This window comes from Podarcis filfolensis, assembly GCF_964270895.1.
Source record: "Podarcis filfolensis genome assembly, chromosome: 16".
Lineage (NCBI taxonomy): Eukaryota > Metazoa > Chordata > Lepidosauria > Squamata > Lacertidae > Podarcis > Podarcis filfolensis.
This window is the reverse complement of record NC_139620.1, coordinates 14,189,957-14,206,267: the sequence shown is the minus strand read 5'-3', so window position 1 is coordinate 14,206,267 and position 16,311 is coordinate 14,189,957. Positions and strand designations below refer to the sequence as shown.

The following is a 16,311-nucleotide window of genomic DNA, read 5'->3' as shown; positions in this document are numbered from 1 at the left end:
GCAAGAGCGCAAGAAAACAAAGGGAAGACAGAGGGGGGAGGAAGAAAGGGTGTTAACCGATCTGTGTGAAGTGCCTTGGAGCCTTTAAAAAAAACCCCACTGAGCCTTTTTTCCCCTTGCATTGCATTTCCGTCTCTGTAGTCTCCAAACCACTGGCCAAGAGCAACAGGGCCAGAGACTAAGCTGAACTGTGTTCTTATTTGTTCCAGGGCTTCATGAAGGACAAGCAGATCCTGGGAGGGAAGAAAATGAATGTGGAGGTGGCTGCCTAGGAAGCAACTTCCAGGTGGGAGGAAGAGGCCCAGGTGGAAAGAGGTGGAAGGCAGGATTGGGCTCACTGTTTTGGAGGAGGGATTCAAGTGCATACTGGACGGCTCCAGGTTTGCACAGTAGAAGTGGATCAAAGTGCTCTGTTGCTTGGGCGCAACAAATCCACTGACAGTAACAAGAAGAAAACAATGAGACTTTTTACAGTGAGGAAAGCAATGGGGAAATGTGCTGGAACATGTGGGATGGACTGAATGATGAACAGGAAGACGTATGAATGCAAATCAAAACAGGATGAATGTTCAATGAAGAAAGATAATAGGAAAAAATAAGCACCCTTAGATGTACTGCTGGGTAAATGTTTCGTGGTTATTGTATTTGTATTTGTTTAAAAACCAATAAAAATTGTGTTGGGTTTTGTTGTTGTTGTTTTTAAAAAAAGACTGGACAATGGGGTTCCTTCAGACAATATGTTTATTCAGGATTTATCCTGACTTGCCTGCACAAAGCTTAAGCAGAGCTTAGATTATTGCAGATCTTTATTGCGCATTCGTTATTATTTGTCTGCAGGGAGGTTATACAAGGTCCTGCATTCATCCCGATTTGCTCGCATGGCAGTTATATGCCTTCCAGTAAATCATCTGTTCGTCCCACACTTTGCATTTCCCTGGCCACTGAATACACTACAGCCACCATCTCATTAAAATGCAAACGATATTCATTTCCTCTGCTAGCTCTCTTCAGCATCTCCTGTTAAGGCTGAGGGTGGGAGGAAGCCCTGCCCCATAGCTCTGCTGTTCTTCAGCGTAGGTCAGCCTTCACCAGCCTGGGTTGTCCCCATCCCCCCCCCCGATGTTTTGGACTCTGAATCACCCATTGCCCCTGGTCGTTGGCTGTGCTGATGGGAGTTGGAGCCACAAACATCTAGAGGTGTCCAGTTTGGCAAAGGCTGGTGTAGACAATACTGACCTAGTAGGATCTGGCTTGGTAAGAAGCAGCTTCCTATATTCCACCTCACATTTTAGAAAGGAAGTTTCATCAGCCTGGAGGAAAGCAGGTCAAGAATGCAAGCAAAACAGCATCAGAGTCCAAATACCATCAAGTCCACCCATTACAGGAAGTCCAGATTTTTGCCCCCTTGAGTGATGCCATCCAGTCTGCCTTTCTGAACACAGAGCACGGAGCATGCCAGACTTTTTCCAAAGGGTAAGATTAACCTCAAGCAGCAAGAACTGAACATCCCCCAAAGTCAGTCCACAAGCCATTCTCTCCTCTCCTTAAACAGCATCCTTTGTGGTTTCAGGCTTGGTGGTGTTGAGAAGGGCCTCCATTTGCTGTTGCTGCTTTGGGTCCTTCTGGCCCTGAGATCTGAACAAGACAGAAGGTCCATGAAAGACAGTTTGCTACTCACCCCAATAATGATATAATGTATGCCTGTGCAACTGACGACACTTTGTAGATCAAATGGGGCAAACCCATAAGTAGGGGGTGCTGTGTGTGTGTGTAAGGTCCACAGCTCAGTGGTAGAGCATCTAGTGGAGTAAGAGCTGAAAATAATGCCAATGTATTTCACAACTGGCAACCCATGCACCCCTTTGGTAAACCAAAATGCTTGCGCTACCAACCTTACTGTATGCTTGTGAAACATGGACCACTTATAAACACCATCTCCAACTTGAAAGATTTCATCAACAGTGTCTCCAAAAAATTTTACATATCACTTGGAAAGACAGGCAAACTAATACCAGTGTACTGGAAGAAGCAAACATCACCAGTATCAAAGCAATTCTTCAACATCAACTTTGCTGGACTGGTCAAGTTGTTCAGGTGCCTGATTATTGTCTTCCAAAGCAACTACTCTATTCTGAACTTAAAAATGGAAAGCGTAGTGCTGATGGTCAACAAAAGAGGTTTAAAGACTCTCTCAAGGCAAATCTAAAAAAATGTAGTATAAACACAGACAATTGGGAAACACTGGCCTGTGAGCGCTCCAGCTGGAGAGCAGCCTTTACCAAAGGTGCCGTGGACTTGGAAGATGCTTGAACTCAGCACAGAAGGGAGAAATGTGCTAAGAGGAAGGCATGTTTGGCAAACCTTCACCGTGATCAACTCCCACCCAGAAACCTATGTCCCCACTGTGGAACGATGTGTGGGTCCAGAATTGGCCTCCAAAGTCACCTATGGACACACCATTAAGACCATGTTCATGGAAGACAATCTTACTCAGCTATGAGTGATCGCCAAAGAAGAAGATAAGGCAGCTTCTCTTCCTCCTATGAGGAATGTTGGGAAGTGTCCTGACAGCTTCAATGCTCACCTGTTCTCAACTTGCTCGATTGTTTCTGGCAGCGAGGCATTGCGGGTTTCTGGCAGGAAGATGGCAGCGATCCCAGACACCACGGGGGCAGTACCGTAGATCAGGTGCGGCAGGTAAGGGAGGTACTCCCCGGATATCTTCACCAGGGGGGCTGATATGCCACCCAAGCGAGACAAGGTGTTGCCTAGACCCATGCCAGTCTGCCTGCAAGTCAAGAAGCAAAAGTATTATCCACACAGCTTAGTGGACCCATCCAGCATCCGCAAAGGAGGCACAGTAAATGCAGCCCCACTCCCTGTAACAGGAACTGGAAAACCCACACTCTTCAAGGTACCCAGCAGAATAAAGGCTCAGTCCTCCCTCCCCTTCAACAGGGGGTAGTTATCAGTCTTTTTTTAACCTTCAGAGCAGGTGTGATGTTGTCATCTGCCCGAACGCAGTGATAATGAGGCCTTCAACTTTGCTTATGACGGTTTAGCCATAGAGGAAGTCAGCAAATGAAGCAAGTAACCAAACAGAGGCTGGCTGCCCTTTTCTTTGATGGGGTTCCTGCTTCATGCTAGCAGTTGAAATGGTGGTGCTTCTCTGCAAGATTACTTGCATTTCTACTTAAAAGCTAAAGGCTGCACTTCAGCTGGTTGTGGCTCTTTTGTGAAAGCTCCTTGTATTTCAAAGCATGCAGTCAGAAGAAAGTACCATGGAGGTTAGTGGAGCTTGCACCTGCGAAACTAAGCATAGGACTGTGGCCATCACTGATCCTAACAAATTGGATAACTGCTGCTGTTTGGTGTGTGCATAATAATAACAGACAGAATTTTTGGACTCTTGTGAAGTGTTTGGCTACAGTGAGCTCTTGCACCTCAAAATCTCCCATTCTAGTTTAGTGCAAGGGTGGGGGGCTTCTGCCCCAGAGGCTAATTGTGACCATCTTCCCAGACCACCCCACTCACTGGCCTGGCTTTACATCCTGAGTGCCTTTGCCTGGCTGGAATGTGTCCTTGGACTCTGTTAATGCCTCTGGCTTGCCTGGCAGAGAAGGTTGTGTGTGTAGACATTCACCTACCATGCAAAGGGGGGGGGGAATCACATTAATTGCTCCGCCCACTTTTACCTCTGGCTCCATCCACTACTGGCATGTGGCCCCCAGAAGATTTTCCAGAAGGGAATGTGGCCCCTGGTCTGAAAAAGCTTCCCCACCCCTAGAGGAAAAGGGTAGCACTGAAGAGGAGGTGGTGAGTAAGGGATGTGAAAGGGCCACACCCCCAGGCCACAGGTGTCCCCTGCTTTTTGAGGCCAATCTATTCTTCGCAAGCTCCCTAGAAGACATGTCTCTCTCACACACCTATTCTCCTCACTTACCGGAGCACCGTTGGATAAAGTTCTCCAGTGTACAAATAGATGCAGTTGAATGCGGCAGCCAAACACCCCTTCCCAAAGACAGCCAAGGCAGCCCGTGTGGTGGGCATATCTGGGGGAAAGGAAGGAAAAGCTTGGTGATACATTAAGGGTTCTCCACTGGCCCATTTCCTGGAATGAAGCCTCACACTCTTCTCCGTGACTGACAGAAGCTACGCTGGGGAGGCAGCAGCTCTTCATGAGGTCTTCCGTGGACCTATGTGGAGACATGAGGGGTTGAACCTGCGACTGTCTGCACTCTGGCATGGAGCTACAGGCCTCCATCGTGCAGGCTGAATGAGGCCTTCCAGTCCTCTCTATGCCCTGGAACTCGGATAATGGGTGGTTGTCAACTAATTTTTACGCAGAGCAGACTCAGTGAAATCCATGGGCCTACTCTGGGTGAAGAATTAGTTGCCTACCACCTAATGTCTCCTGCTTACCTGGTTGTTAGACGTGTGTATGTGTGGAAACTCCCAGCTTCTGTGTGGCTGGAATGCCACCTATTGTGAAATGGTAAGGGTCAGATCTGTTGCTCTGCCTCCACTTTGGGGCTGCAGCTCAGTGGTAGAGCATCTGCCTTGCATGTAGAAGGTCCCAGGTTCAATCCCTAATGGCATCCCCAGGTAGGACTGGGAAAGGTTGAAACCTTGAAGAGCCACTGCTGCTCAGTGTAGTCAGTGTTGACATAGATGGAGCAATGATCTGACTTGGTGTAAGGTAGCTTCCTGTTGCTTCTGACCCACTTTTGTCTCTGGCTCTGCAAATGTGGCCCCTGGAACGCTGCCCAGAGAAGAATGCGGCCTTCCGGGTGAATAGGCTCCCCAACCGCTAACATCAGCCCTCAATTGACTCCAGATTCTTGCTGGAGCTACATGCTGGGCTACCTCAATTCCTTTTCTGTATCCATTCTAAATCTACCCTTCTCCACGGGGAACTGTCTGAGGTCCTGAAGATGAACACAATGTGCAACTTCAAGCCCAGAAGAGACCCCTGTTGTTCCATCTCCAAGATGACACAGCAATTCTCCATTCCACACCATCCATTGCCAATTGGCTTGATGTGGTGTGCTCAGATAATTCTTAGCACCACCCACACCTCTAGGCAGAAGAAGAACCTCCTCTCTGACCTTGTGGAACAAAGATGTTAGCCAGGATGGTCAGCCCTGCAAGGACGAGTGTGGCAGCTTGGGTGAACCGGCGCCCAATGTAACTGATGGTGAGGACCGAGATAAACTTGGCTGGGAAGTCAACCGCTCCAAAAACCAGCTGGATCAAGTAGATGTTGACGCCGAAGTGCTGGAGGTCCATGACCAGCCCATAATAGGCAAAACTGGTGGAGAACCTAGGGGTGGAAGAATGAGAGAGTTGGAAGGGAACTCAAGGGTCATTTAGTCCAACCCCACGTCAAATGGCTCAGGACTGAAATACCTCAAGGGCTGCCTCTCTCCATAGGAACCTGCCCGGAACCTGAGATCATCTTCCGAGGCCCTTCTTTGTGTGCCTCCTCCATGAGAGATCTGGGAGTGGCAACACAAGAACAGGCCTTTTTTGCAGTGGCTCCCCCTTTGTGAAATGCTCCCCCAGGGAGGTTCAGCTGGCGCCTTCATTATACACCATTAGGTGCCTGGCGAAAACGTTCCTCTTTAACCAGGGCTTTGGCTGATTGGCATCCAATGCTCTTTTAAAATGTGTGTGGTGTGAGTCGGTGGAAGAAGATTGGAAGAAATTTAAAGATTATCTACAGAAATATTGTAAAATTAATGAGTGTTAGAATGATGTTGGATTGAATTTAAGTGGTTTCCAGCTGTAATGCTTTAAGAGATTATGAAAAAAAGGATTATAAATAGGTAATAATATAATGGTAAGGATTTGCTGAACTAACAATTTGGGGTGGAATACAAAAAAGGGAGGTATGAGGAGGTCCAGGAAACAAGTTAAAAGAAAATAAGTAATTGAAAATTTATGGGTTTTTTTTTAAATTTTCTTTATTCTGTATTTTTGTTATTTTGTTTTTTCTTTTTTTCTTTTATTGTAATATTATAAAAAATCTTAATAAATATCTTATAAAAAAATAAAATAAAATGTGTGTGGTGTGTGGGTGTGTGGGTGTTATTTGGTTGTTTTTGTTATGTATTTTGTGTTTTTATATTGCGATTTTATGTTGTAACCGCCCTGAGACCTGTGGTTATAGGGTGGTATGCAAATTTAAGAATTCATAATCACCATTCTCATGCTAATGATCCTTGTTGTCGTTGGCTAGGCTAGCTAGAAGCCTGGTGGAAGCTGGAGTCTAACAACACTTGGAGGGTGAAATTTTGGCTACCACTCTGGTAACGTACAGAAGGACATGGCTAGCTGGAATGATGAGCCAAGAATGCTCCACCCTCCAGCATTTTCTTTCGAGTCCCACTTTGCCTATATCTGCAACTGTTAACTAACAACCACATTTCATGGTGCTGACAGTGGGTGGGTGCAGGTTTTGATAATTCTACACCTGCCACTGCCATTCAATGTAATTTCATGATTTGAGGGCTGGAGCCTTTCAGTGTGGTTTTACACTACTAGAAACTGCACAGCAAAGGGAGACTCCACTAACTGTGGGATTGCACGGCCCATGGACATCTCTCCTGTCAGAACTCACCACACAAAGCAGAGGCAGCAAGAGATCCTGCGCATGGTTGGAGTCCGCACCAAGTCCACAATGGTATAGCTGGATTTCAGGGATGCCATTTCTTCCTTCATGTTGGATCTCAAGAGCTGGCAGGGAGGAAAAAAGAATTCTCTGGCTACTGGGCACAAGCAGGAAATATCTGGAAGGGGAACTGAGGTTTTGCTTCTCCCCACTCCCAGTTTTTATAAGTATCAAAGCTGGAAGGTTTGAAGGTATAGCAAGAAGATAGAAACCACTATGGGCTCTTGAATCTTTGCCAGAATCAAATAGTTGGCCATTTCCTCTCTTTGCCTGCACTAAGAGTACTGTTAGCCAAATCTATTTTGCAGATAAGAACACTTGCATTTGATTCCGTTCTCATTTAAAGGCAAATCTACCTGATTCACATTTTCTGAAACAATATGTGAGCAAAAACATTGCCTTCCTTTGAATTTCACACCTCCAAATATTGCAATTCGCTTCTCCAGACAAGTAATTTGTATAAAAAATGCATAAGGTGTCCATAGAAATACACAAATTAGTGAAAATAGTTTACAAAAAAAGCATTATTTAATGGGAAATTTATTTGCAAACAGTGCAAATCAGGTCAGTTCCAATCAAAATGCAAACCCAGCCAAATTTCTTCCCCATCCTTATCTCAGACTGGTCTACCACTCAAGGTTATTGTGGGGACAGAATTTTGGAGAGAATTGTGTACACAGCCTTGGTTTCCTTAGAGGAAAGGTCGGCTACAAATGTAATACATGAACAAGTTAGTTGGTGTGTGTGTGTGTGTCCGTCCTCCCAATTTCACCTCGACATTTAGCTTGTCACTGGCTTCAGGCTTCCCGTTCATCCTGGCTGCCCTCTTCAGCTCCTTCACAGCCTGCTCTGGCTTCCCGGCCAACACCAGCCAGCGGGCTGATTCAGAAAACCACCTGTTGGGTTGGGTGCAAGACAGTGAAGTAAGGGAAATAAAGATGAGGTACACATTCCAGAGTCAACAAGGGCCCCTCCAGACTGAGGGACATTTAGGCGAGGCGTCATGGCTATGGGAAAATGTGCCTTTTAGGTATCAGAGAAATCAGTTAGATTGGAGATATGGACTCTGTCCTAGTTCGAAAATGAGAAGGAGGGTGAAGCTGACAGCTAGCTATAAAAAAAGTGTGAAATTCCTGCTTTCACCTGTGACCACAAACTGCCAGAACAGGAAAGTGCTGCCATATAGACGGTTTATTTTTGAGAACTTTTCCTTGTACCTTCTGCTTCATTTTCAGGAAGTGAACATTATATTTCATATGATGGGACTATGCATTAAAAATCTTTTGAATTCTGCGTGTCGGCAGAGGACTCTGTGGCTCTCATAAGGTCAGAGACTTCTCTTTCTCAGGTACCCAAATAAAGAGCTAAGAGGAATCTGTGCATGGTTGTTTGTTTTTTTAATCAAGATAGGCATATTTGTATATAATTTTGCCTATGTCAGGAGAAATTCACACTAAAATGCTGCGGAATCTTTATTGTAGAGATTGCAGACGGATGTGAACCAAAGACTGGGAGGAGGGGAGGACAATGAGAAACTGAGAGGAACCCAACTTGACAGGTTTGCTCCTTCCCTTCTCCACCCTAAAACCACAGCTACACAAAGACATTACCAGGAGTAGATGAAGAAGAGGAAATAGGGCAAGGAGACAGTCAGCTGCAGCCAGCGCCACTCTGGGATGAGGTAGGCCAACCCTGCCAGGATCATCTGTCCAATCGTGTAGGCCAAGCCGTTGTAGGTTGACAGCAAGGGCCGGGTCCTCGTGGGCGTCCATTCCACACCTGGCGGGGGGAGCAGGGAGAGAAACGGAAGCTGAGGGGGGCAGTCCGCCCCCTCCAGGTAACACCTTACTGGATTGTGGTGTTGCTATTCACTCATGTACCTCAAGGGAAGAGAATCTCAGTCCCCGGGGGCCAAATGTGGCCCTCCAGGCCTCTCTACCTAGCCCTCGGGACTCACCTCAGACTATTACCTCTGCAGCTGCACTCATTTATCCTGAGTCAGTCCCCCACCCCACTTTTTGGCATGAGGATCACGTTTCCATACCCTCAAATACGACATGGCCAAAATCTGGACACCATCTGTGTCATGTGAGGAAAAAATATATGCTTTTTTCAGAGTGAGATCTTGGCTCACAATCACAAGAGAGCAAGGTGCTTCTTCTTCTTCTTCTTCTTCTTCTTCTTCTTCTTCTTCTTGTTGTTGTTGTTGTTGTTATTATTATTATTATTATTATTATTATTATTATTATTATTATTTGAATTTATATACCACCCTATACCTGGAGATCTCAGGGTGGCTCACATAATAAAATGGCTGCCATGCTCTCACAGGAAAAAACCCCAGGATGTCCTGGTTTTTCCAGGGCAGTTGACAGGTACACATTTCCTTCCAGGCAACCTTTCCTATTCTGTGACCCGCCCTGAGATCTTTTGACAAAGGGCGGTATATAAATTTAATAAATAGAAAATGATAAATAATAACCTCCAGGGGCCCACATGCCAGTGGTGAGTGGGGCCAGAAGCAAAAGCAGACACAGCCGGAAAAAGGCAAATCTTACCTTTCTACAGCAGCCTAGCTTCTACACACATGATTTGCTTCTTTTATACTCACTCACACCCCTTTCTGTCCTCTGTCCAGGCAAGCAAGAAGCCTTATCAGAGTTCGAGGACATGTTTCAGACAGGCCGAAACACTTACAGAGGGTGGGGGGCGGGCAGGATCAGTGAGGAGCATAGCCTGGGGAGAGTCCTGAGGGCCAGGCAGAGAGAACTGAAGGGCCACATTTCTGGCTTAAAGTGAGGAGTGAGTGTAAACGGGAAGGGGAGGGGAATCCAACTCACACAGAGAGAAGATATTGAGGACAGTGCCAGAGTAGGCCATCCCTGTCAGGAAGCGAAGGGTGCAGTAAGCACTGAAGGTGGGGGAGAAGGCGGAGGCCGTCCCCGTGACAGCCAGTTGCAGGCAGGACCAGATGAGAATCAGCCGCCGTCCAAACCTGCGAGGTAGCAGAAGAAGGGAGAAGAGAGAAAGAAAGAGAGAGACTTTTGAGAAGCAACTCCTGACAGGGACATTGGAAGGTCCCTTAAAGGTAAAGGGGCCCCTGACCGTTCGGTCCAGTCGCGGATGACTCTGGGGTTGCGACGCTCATCTCGCTTTCTTGGCCGAGGGAGCCGGCGTACAGCTTCCGGGTCACGTGGCCAGCATGACTAAGCCGATTCTGGTGAATCAGAGCAGCGCACGGAAACGCCATTTACCTCTCCGCCAGAGTGGTACCTATTTATCTACTTGCACTGTGTGCTTTTGAACTGCTAGGTTGGCAGGAGCTGGGACTGAACAGCAGGAGCTCACCCCATTGCGGGGATTCGAACCGCCGACCTTCTGATCGGCAAGCCCTAGGCTCTGTGGTTTAACCCACAGCACCACCTGTGTCCCTGGAAGGCCCTTAGACAGCCTCAAAGGCTATGTCTGTCTAGCCCTTTTTCAGCTGGAGGGCCACATTTTCCCCAAGGCAACCATCCAGGGGCAACATGTCATTTGGTGTGTGTGTGACCAGAGGCAAAACTGGGAGCAGTAACAGATGCACAGTTGACCTTGGTACTTGTAGGCTCACATGCACACACATGTTTCTCTAGACTCTGTCTAGGCAAGCAAAGAGTCGTTATCAGAGTTCAGGCACACATGCCAGCCATCTCATACCACAAACACTCCATTTTATTTTATTTATTTATTTGTCCTGCTTTTTTGTGCTATAGCGTAAAAGTTCGCCTCCAGACGGCAACAGTGTGGCAACTATTGGGGAAAGTGGTAAAGGGACAGCCGAAGGACGAGGAATTTGCAAAAAAAGAGAAATTGATATTAATTAGAGACAAAACTGTGCAGCATGTAAAAATGGATGAATTGGAATATATCTGAGAGAGTGGGAAACTAGTTTTCTTTTGGGGGGGATGTATTAAATTAATATTAAATTGGCTTTGATGTGTTATAAATTAATCAGCAAACATTTTTTAAAGCTGATGTGTGGACAGTCACCGCTAATGTGTTGCTATTGTGTCAATTACATCTCACAGAGCACACCCTCCCAAAAAAACCCCAACAGTCTTCTGTATCTGCGGCTGGAGGACATTGTGCCTGGTGCTGTCCAAGGTGCTGCCTTTGCCTTGATTTTGCCTGTGGGCCTCAAGCTCCCCCAGAACTGGGCACACGAAGAGCAAATGCTCCACCTCTGAGCTCCCTCACAGCAGGACAGGTTGCTTCTCTGTCTGGCCTGGTGTTGTCAGCTCTGGTTGGCAGTAGCTATCCTGGTTCTCTGGGAACTCAGGCAGGAAAGGGTCTTTCCCACTGCCTACTGTTTGAGGACAGTTGCTGCCTGTCAGTGTATACAGTACAGAGCTAGATGGACCAACGGCTTTCTATATTTTCCTTGAACTGTGGGTACCCAGCATCGAACCTGGGAACCTCAGCATGGAATGCATGTGCCCTTCCACAGAGCTATGGCCCTTAAAAAGTGTGTGTGTGTGTGTGTGTGTGTGTGTGTGTGTGTAAAATGGGGTTTGTATGCATTAAATAAAATTACATTAACATTATCAATAAAATTCGGAGTTTAAAACAAGTTAACTTTTAAAAAAAGTTTAAAAACACATTATCAAATAAAATTTGATACATGTTAAAATACATGTCAACTTTATGCTATCTGGGTAGGCTTGTCTAAGCAAAAACAATTTCTAGCAGGCATCAAAAGCAGTATGGAATCCTGCAATTTAAGCATCCTTCACAGGTGAGTTTCTAAAACAATCACCAACAGTGGCTGAAATTCTAAAAGTTGGCTTTGAAAATGCTGTCACATTTCAGATGTGTGCAAAATTTAATTATGTGATGATAATGATGATGATTTTACAAAATGTTGAGACCACTAAACATCAACGGCTGTACCTACTCAGAGTAGGCCCATTCAAAGCAACAGCCCTACATTAATCATGCCCTTTAATTTCTGTGAGTCTACTCTGAGCAGCACTAACATTGTATACAACCTTATGATACCCTAGAAGTGCAAAAAAGAGAGAAATGCATAATATAAAGCCAATAAAACACCATAAAAACAAAATAAAACAAATAGCAGGCATATCTTCAATGCAATACTAGTGTAGCTCTGTGAAGGCATTTATTTATAGTCATTTAAACAATTTATATACTCTCTCTGCATACTACTGCAGTTGCCTCTAAAGTATGTTGTTAACAAGCAAGCTAAGGCTGCTCTGTCAGTTGTAGAACAGCACTTTGTACATGCTCCATAGACATTTCTCAGCATCTCAGAGTCTCTAGACTATTCCAGTAGGCCCAGAATATGGCCTAAGGGCACATCAGGTCATCACTCTGCTGAAGCTGAGTTGGTCTGGATCTGGTGTGTTTGCTTGGGCGAACACCTGGGAAACTTAAACACATCGCCTTGGCTTCCATATTGGAAGGAAGGTGGGATAACCATTGAAATAACATAAATGAATGAAAACAAACAATTTGCTGGCTCTCCTCACCTGTCTGAGAGGCCTCCATAGACTATTCCTCCCACCAGCACGCCAGCCATGTAGAGGGACTGAGCCATCTGCTTCAAAGTTCGCGCAGAGCACACTAGGTCCCACTGCAACAGGGCGGGAGGGGGTGGCATAGAAGAGAAAACAAAACGATTCAGAAAAGGCTGGGTGGTGTTGAAGCTCTTCCCTCCTTAGTTAGACCACAAAGGCTAGTGACTTCAAGCCCTGCTTCTGGGTTTCCTCCAGGAGTCTGATTGGCCACCGTGAGAAGAAAGATGCCAGACTAGATGTGTCTTTCAACTGATCTAGTGCGCTCCTTTGACGCTCTGATGTTGTGGCGTCTATCAGCAACATTGAACTAGGGAAGATGGAGCAAGCTTGTTTTCTCCTGCTCTGGAGGGTAAGGATCTGAACCAATGGATTCAAGTTACGTATAAGAAAGGAGGTTCTGACTCAACATCAGGAGGAGCTTTCTGACAATAAGAGCAGTTTGACAGCGGAACAGACACCCTCAGGAGGTGGTGGGCTCTCCTTCCTTGCAAGGTTTTTAAGCAGAGATTGGGTGGCCATCTCTCAGAGATTCTTTAGCTGCAATTCCTGCATTGCAGGGGGTTGGACTAGATGGCTCTCAGGGTCCTTTCCAACTCTATGGTTCTATGATTATAGGGCAGCTAAATGGAGTCCCCATGAACAAGAGGTGTCTACCATTAATTACCAAATGTGCAGGGAGGGATCAGGTATTTACCCCAGCAAATTATTTGTCAAAATTACAAATACCTAAATGCAGACGGTCATTTACCCTCGCTAGATTCAACGTGCTGCCATCTGCCTTATTGCAGGGCAGATTTGAGGGTAAATCATACGTGGAACGAGTTTGCCCCTGTGCCTTGATAGAGGTAAAAACTGTCTCTCATGCCTTGCTACGCTGCCATTTCTATAGGGATATACACTCAGTATTTATTACCCCTGCTATGCAAAAATACCCAAATGAATCTGAACTTCAATGTCTAAAATCCCTGGTAGAGGACAAGGATGTCACATAGAGGAGGGAGAAAGGTTGTTTTCTGCTGCTCCAGAGAAGCGGACACGGAGCAATGGATCCAAACTACAAGAAAGAAGATTCCACCTAAACATTAGGAAGAACTTCCTGGCAGCAAGAGCTGTTCGACAGTGGAATTTGCTGCCAAGGAGTGTGGTGGAGTCTCCTTCTTTGGAGGTCTTTAAGCAGAGGCTTGACAACCATATGTCAGGAGTGCTCTGATGGTGTTTCCTGCTTGGCAGGGGGTTGGACTCGATGGCCCTTGTGGTCTCTTCCAACTCTATGATTCTATGATTCTATGATCCTGAGATTACATTAAGGGTAGCCAAATTCTGTGTGATTGCCATAAAACTTAGGGAACAAGCTGTACTATCATAATGATTAAGGTTTTAAATGATAATTTTAGGTTATATGTTAATGACCAAGTTTTAATTTATATATTTTTTAACTGTTGCTATATCTGTATTGTCCCTGTTATACCTAATTGCCAATTCAAATGTATCCCTATCGTTTTTTATGACTTCCTTGATATTGTATGTGGACTGGAACTGGTCTGTGACCGAAATAATAAATTCATTCATTCAAAAAGGGAAGGGCTTTTGTCCTCATGCTGTGCTGGAAGCCTCCCAGAGTGGCTGGGGAAACCCAGCCAGATGGTGGGGTATAAATTTATTATTATTATTATTATTATTATTATTATTATTATTATTATTATTATTTCCTTCTGAAGCCTGCTCCGATCCAGTAGGGTTCTCCTTAGACTTGTGACTACACAACATGAGGTGCTTCTAGCTTGCCTACCATAGGCATAGTGGGTAGACATATGCCTGCCAATTGAGATCTCAAGAAAGCTAAATTCTGCACCTACCCGGGACCCTGCTTTGTGCTGGTGTGTGATGCAAGCTTCAGCAGTCCATGATACACGCAAGCCCTGACCTCAAAATGCCTCTTGGTGTGCTTAGTAAAGGAACAGGCAACCTGCCTAAATTCCTGCAGCCCTTGATCTAAGAACGTAAGAGCACAATAGGAGCTTGAGCTGCTGGATCAGGCCAAAGGGGTCCCATCTAATCCAGTTCTCACAGTGGCTAACTAGCTGCCTCTGGGAAGCCCTGAGAGCAACAGCAACACCCTCTGCTCTTGCAATTTCCGGCAACTGGTAGAATAATAGAATTGTAGCGTTGGAAGGAACCACGAGTGTCATCTAGTCCAACCCCCTGCCGTGCAGGAGTCTTTTGCCCAACGTGGGGCTCAAACCCATGACCCTGAGATTATGAGTCCAACGCTCTACCAGCTGAGCTATCCAGGAGAAGCATACCACCTCTGAGTATGGAGGCAGAGCATAGCCATCATAGTTGCTAGCCCCTGACAGCCGTTACCTCCATGAATTTGTCTAAACCTCTTTTCAATCCATCCAAGTTGGTGGCCATCACCAATTCTTGTGGGGGGGTGGGGCGGATTCCATAGTTCCAACTATGCACTGTGCGAAGAAGGACTTTCTTTTGTCAGTCCTGAATCTTAAGTGCCAAAAGCCCTCTCTGTGGCTGATTGGAAAGATGGCAAGCACAATCTGTCCCTCTCAGGGCATCCTGCTGGATGGGAGGAAGATACAAAGAGAAGAGGACTTCAGAAAGGGAAAGACAGAAGAGGGGGCCACAGAAAGAGCAGGATGGTAGGAAAAGAGAAGAGGGGATAGAATCCTAGAACTGTAGAGCTGGAAGGGACCACAAGCAAGGCTGGGCGAGATCTGGTTTTCAACATTGTGACATATCACCAGCTAAACATCGTGATATACCGATAGATCACGATGTCTGAAGTAAGCATGGAGCTGTGGAGAGGCATTGGCTGCCTTCATGGTTTTTCCTGAATTGTGCTTTTTGCTGGCACCTGCCCTTGTGACTCTCTGCCCCCTGCAGGAGGCAGGTGAGAGCTGAGCCGGCAGAGATAACAGGGGCTGCAGAAATCGAGAAAAGCATTGGCTGACTTCACAGTTTCCCCCACATTGTGATTTTTGCACAGCACACACACATATCATGATATGCGATAAACTGCCAGGTCAAAAATTATGAAGCCGATATCACTTCAAATTGGTTTTGGATGATATAGCAATATATCTCCCAGCCCTTACCACAAGAGTTATCTAGTCCAATCTCCTGCATTGCAGGAATCTTTTGCCCAAGGTGGGAATCGAACCCACAACCTTGAGATTAAGAATCTCATACTCTACCAAATGAGCTGCAGTCTGGTAGCCCCTCCCACTCCTGAATCTGGCCCCACCTCTTTCGGTGGCCTTGCCCATTACCACCATGTGGCCCCAAAGGGATCGCCTCAAAGGAAGCGTGGCCCTTGGATGGAGAAAAGGCTGCTCACCCCTGACTTAGAACAACACCCACCCACGCAGCAGGCTGGCCCTGAGCAACGTTGGTCCTCACCTCGGTGACGATGGTGCTTGGGAAGACCGTCTTGTCGTACACCCACCCATCCTTGCATGTCTCCGTGTCCATCTCGGTCCAGTTCGCTATGGTGGCATTCAGGAGCTGCCCCTGGTGGTGGATGAAGCGGCGACATTGCTCGGGCTGCCCTTTCTCATCCATGGGGATGGAGACCTTGAGGAGATCCTCTGGATCCAGGCTTTGGTTCCTGGAAGTGCCATTGGGGTGGTGGACCAAGCAGTGGTGGCCTGGGGTACCTGCGGTGAAGTTCTGCAGGATCATGTGACTGGCCATCATGAAAATGGGGAGGGACAACAAGACCACATGGATGATCTGGAAGCGTCCCATGCTGCCAACGTGTTCCAGGAGCTCGGCAAAACCCATTGCGCCTGGCTGGAGAGCACGATGCTGTGGTTTAAGATGCAGTTATCAGTTTATGACAAGTCTACCAATCACCGGCAACCAAAACCGGATGCCTGGCAATCAACACAGCAATGGGACTAGACACCCGTTGGCCACTAAGATGGCTCTTGGAGGTTGCCATAAAAGCTTGCCAAGACCGGAGGTTCCTGGCCTCCTTCGGAGGTGCGTTGGAATTTATCTCCTTGGATCACGAGAGAAACATCTTTCCGACTCAGGGCAGTG

General features: G+C 46.5%; 1 protein-coding gene across 1 annotated transcript; it reads right to left on the bottom strand.

Annotated features, from left to right (window-relative positions):
• Positions 1–723: 723 nt before the first annotated feature.
• LOC310752092 (solute carrier family 22 member 6-A-like) lies at positions 724–16,111 on the bottom strand. The gene is made up of 10 exons (XM_083591829.1): positions 15,667–16,111; positions 12,202–12,305; positions 9,514–9,668; positions 8,284–8,452; positions 7,446–7,569; positions 6,623–6,738; positions 5,109–5,323; positions 3,944–4,052; positions 2,585–2,788; positions 724–1,635 (listed from the first exon to the last, which is right to left on the bottom strand). The coding sequence occupies exons 1-10, from the start codon at positions 16,048–16,050 to the stop codon at positions 1,545–1,547; spliced, it is 1,671 nt and encodes a 556-aa protein (XP_083447955.1). The 5' UTR covers positions 16,051–16,111; the 3' UTR covers positions 724–1,544.
• Positions 16,112–16,311: the final 200 nt, after the last annotated feature.

What these genes read in the sequence shown, in the direction of transcription:
- LOC310752092 (XM_083591829.1), bottom strand. Translation starts at nt 16,050, where the DNA reads ATGGGTTTTGCCGAGCTCCTGGAACACGTTGGCAGCATGGGACGCTTC. An exon ending in CAAGCACCATCGTCACCGAG is followed by an intron (nt 12,306 to 15,666) that starts GTGAGGACCAAC and finishes GCCCTGTTGCAG; the next exon opens with TGGGACCTAGTGTGCTCTGC. An exon ending in GTGACAAGCTAAATGTCGAG is followed by an intron (nt 6,739 to 7,445) that starts GTGAAATTGGGA and finishes CCTCCCTGCCAG; the next exon opens with CTCTTGAGATCCAACATGAA.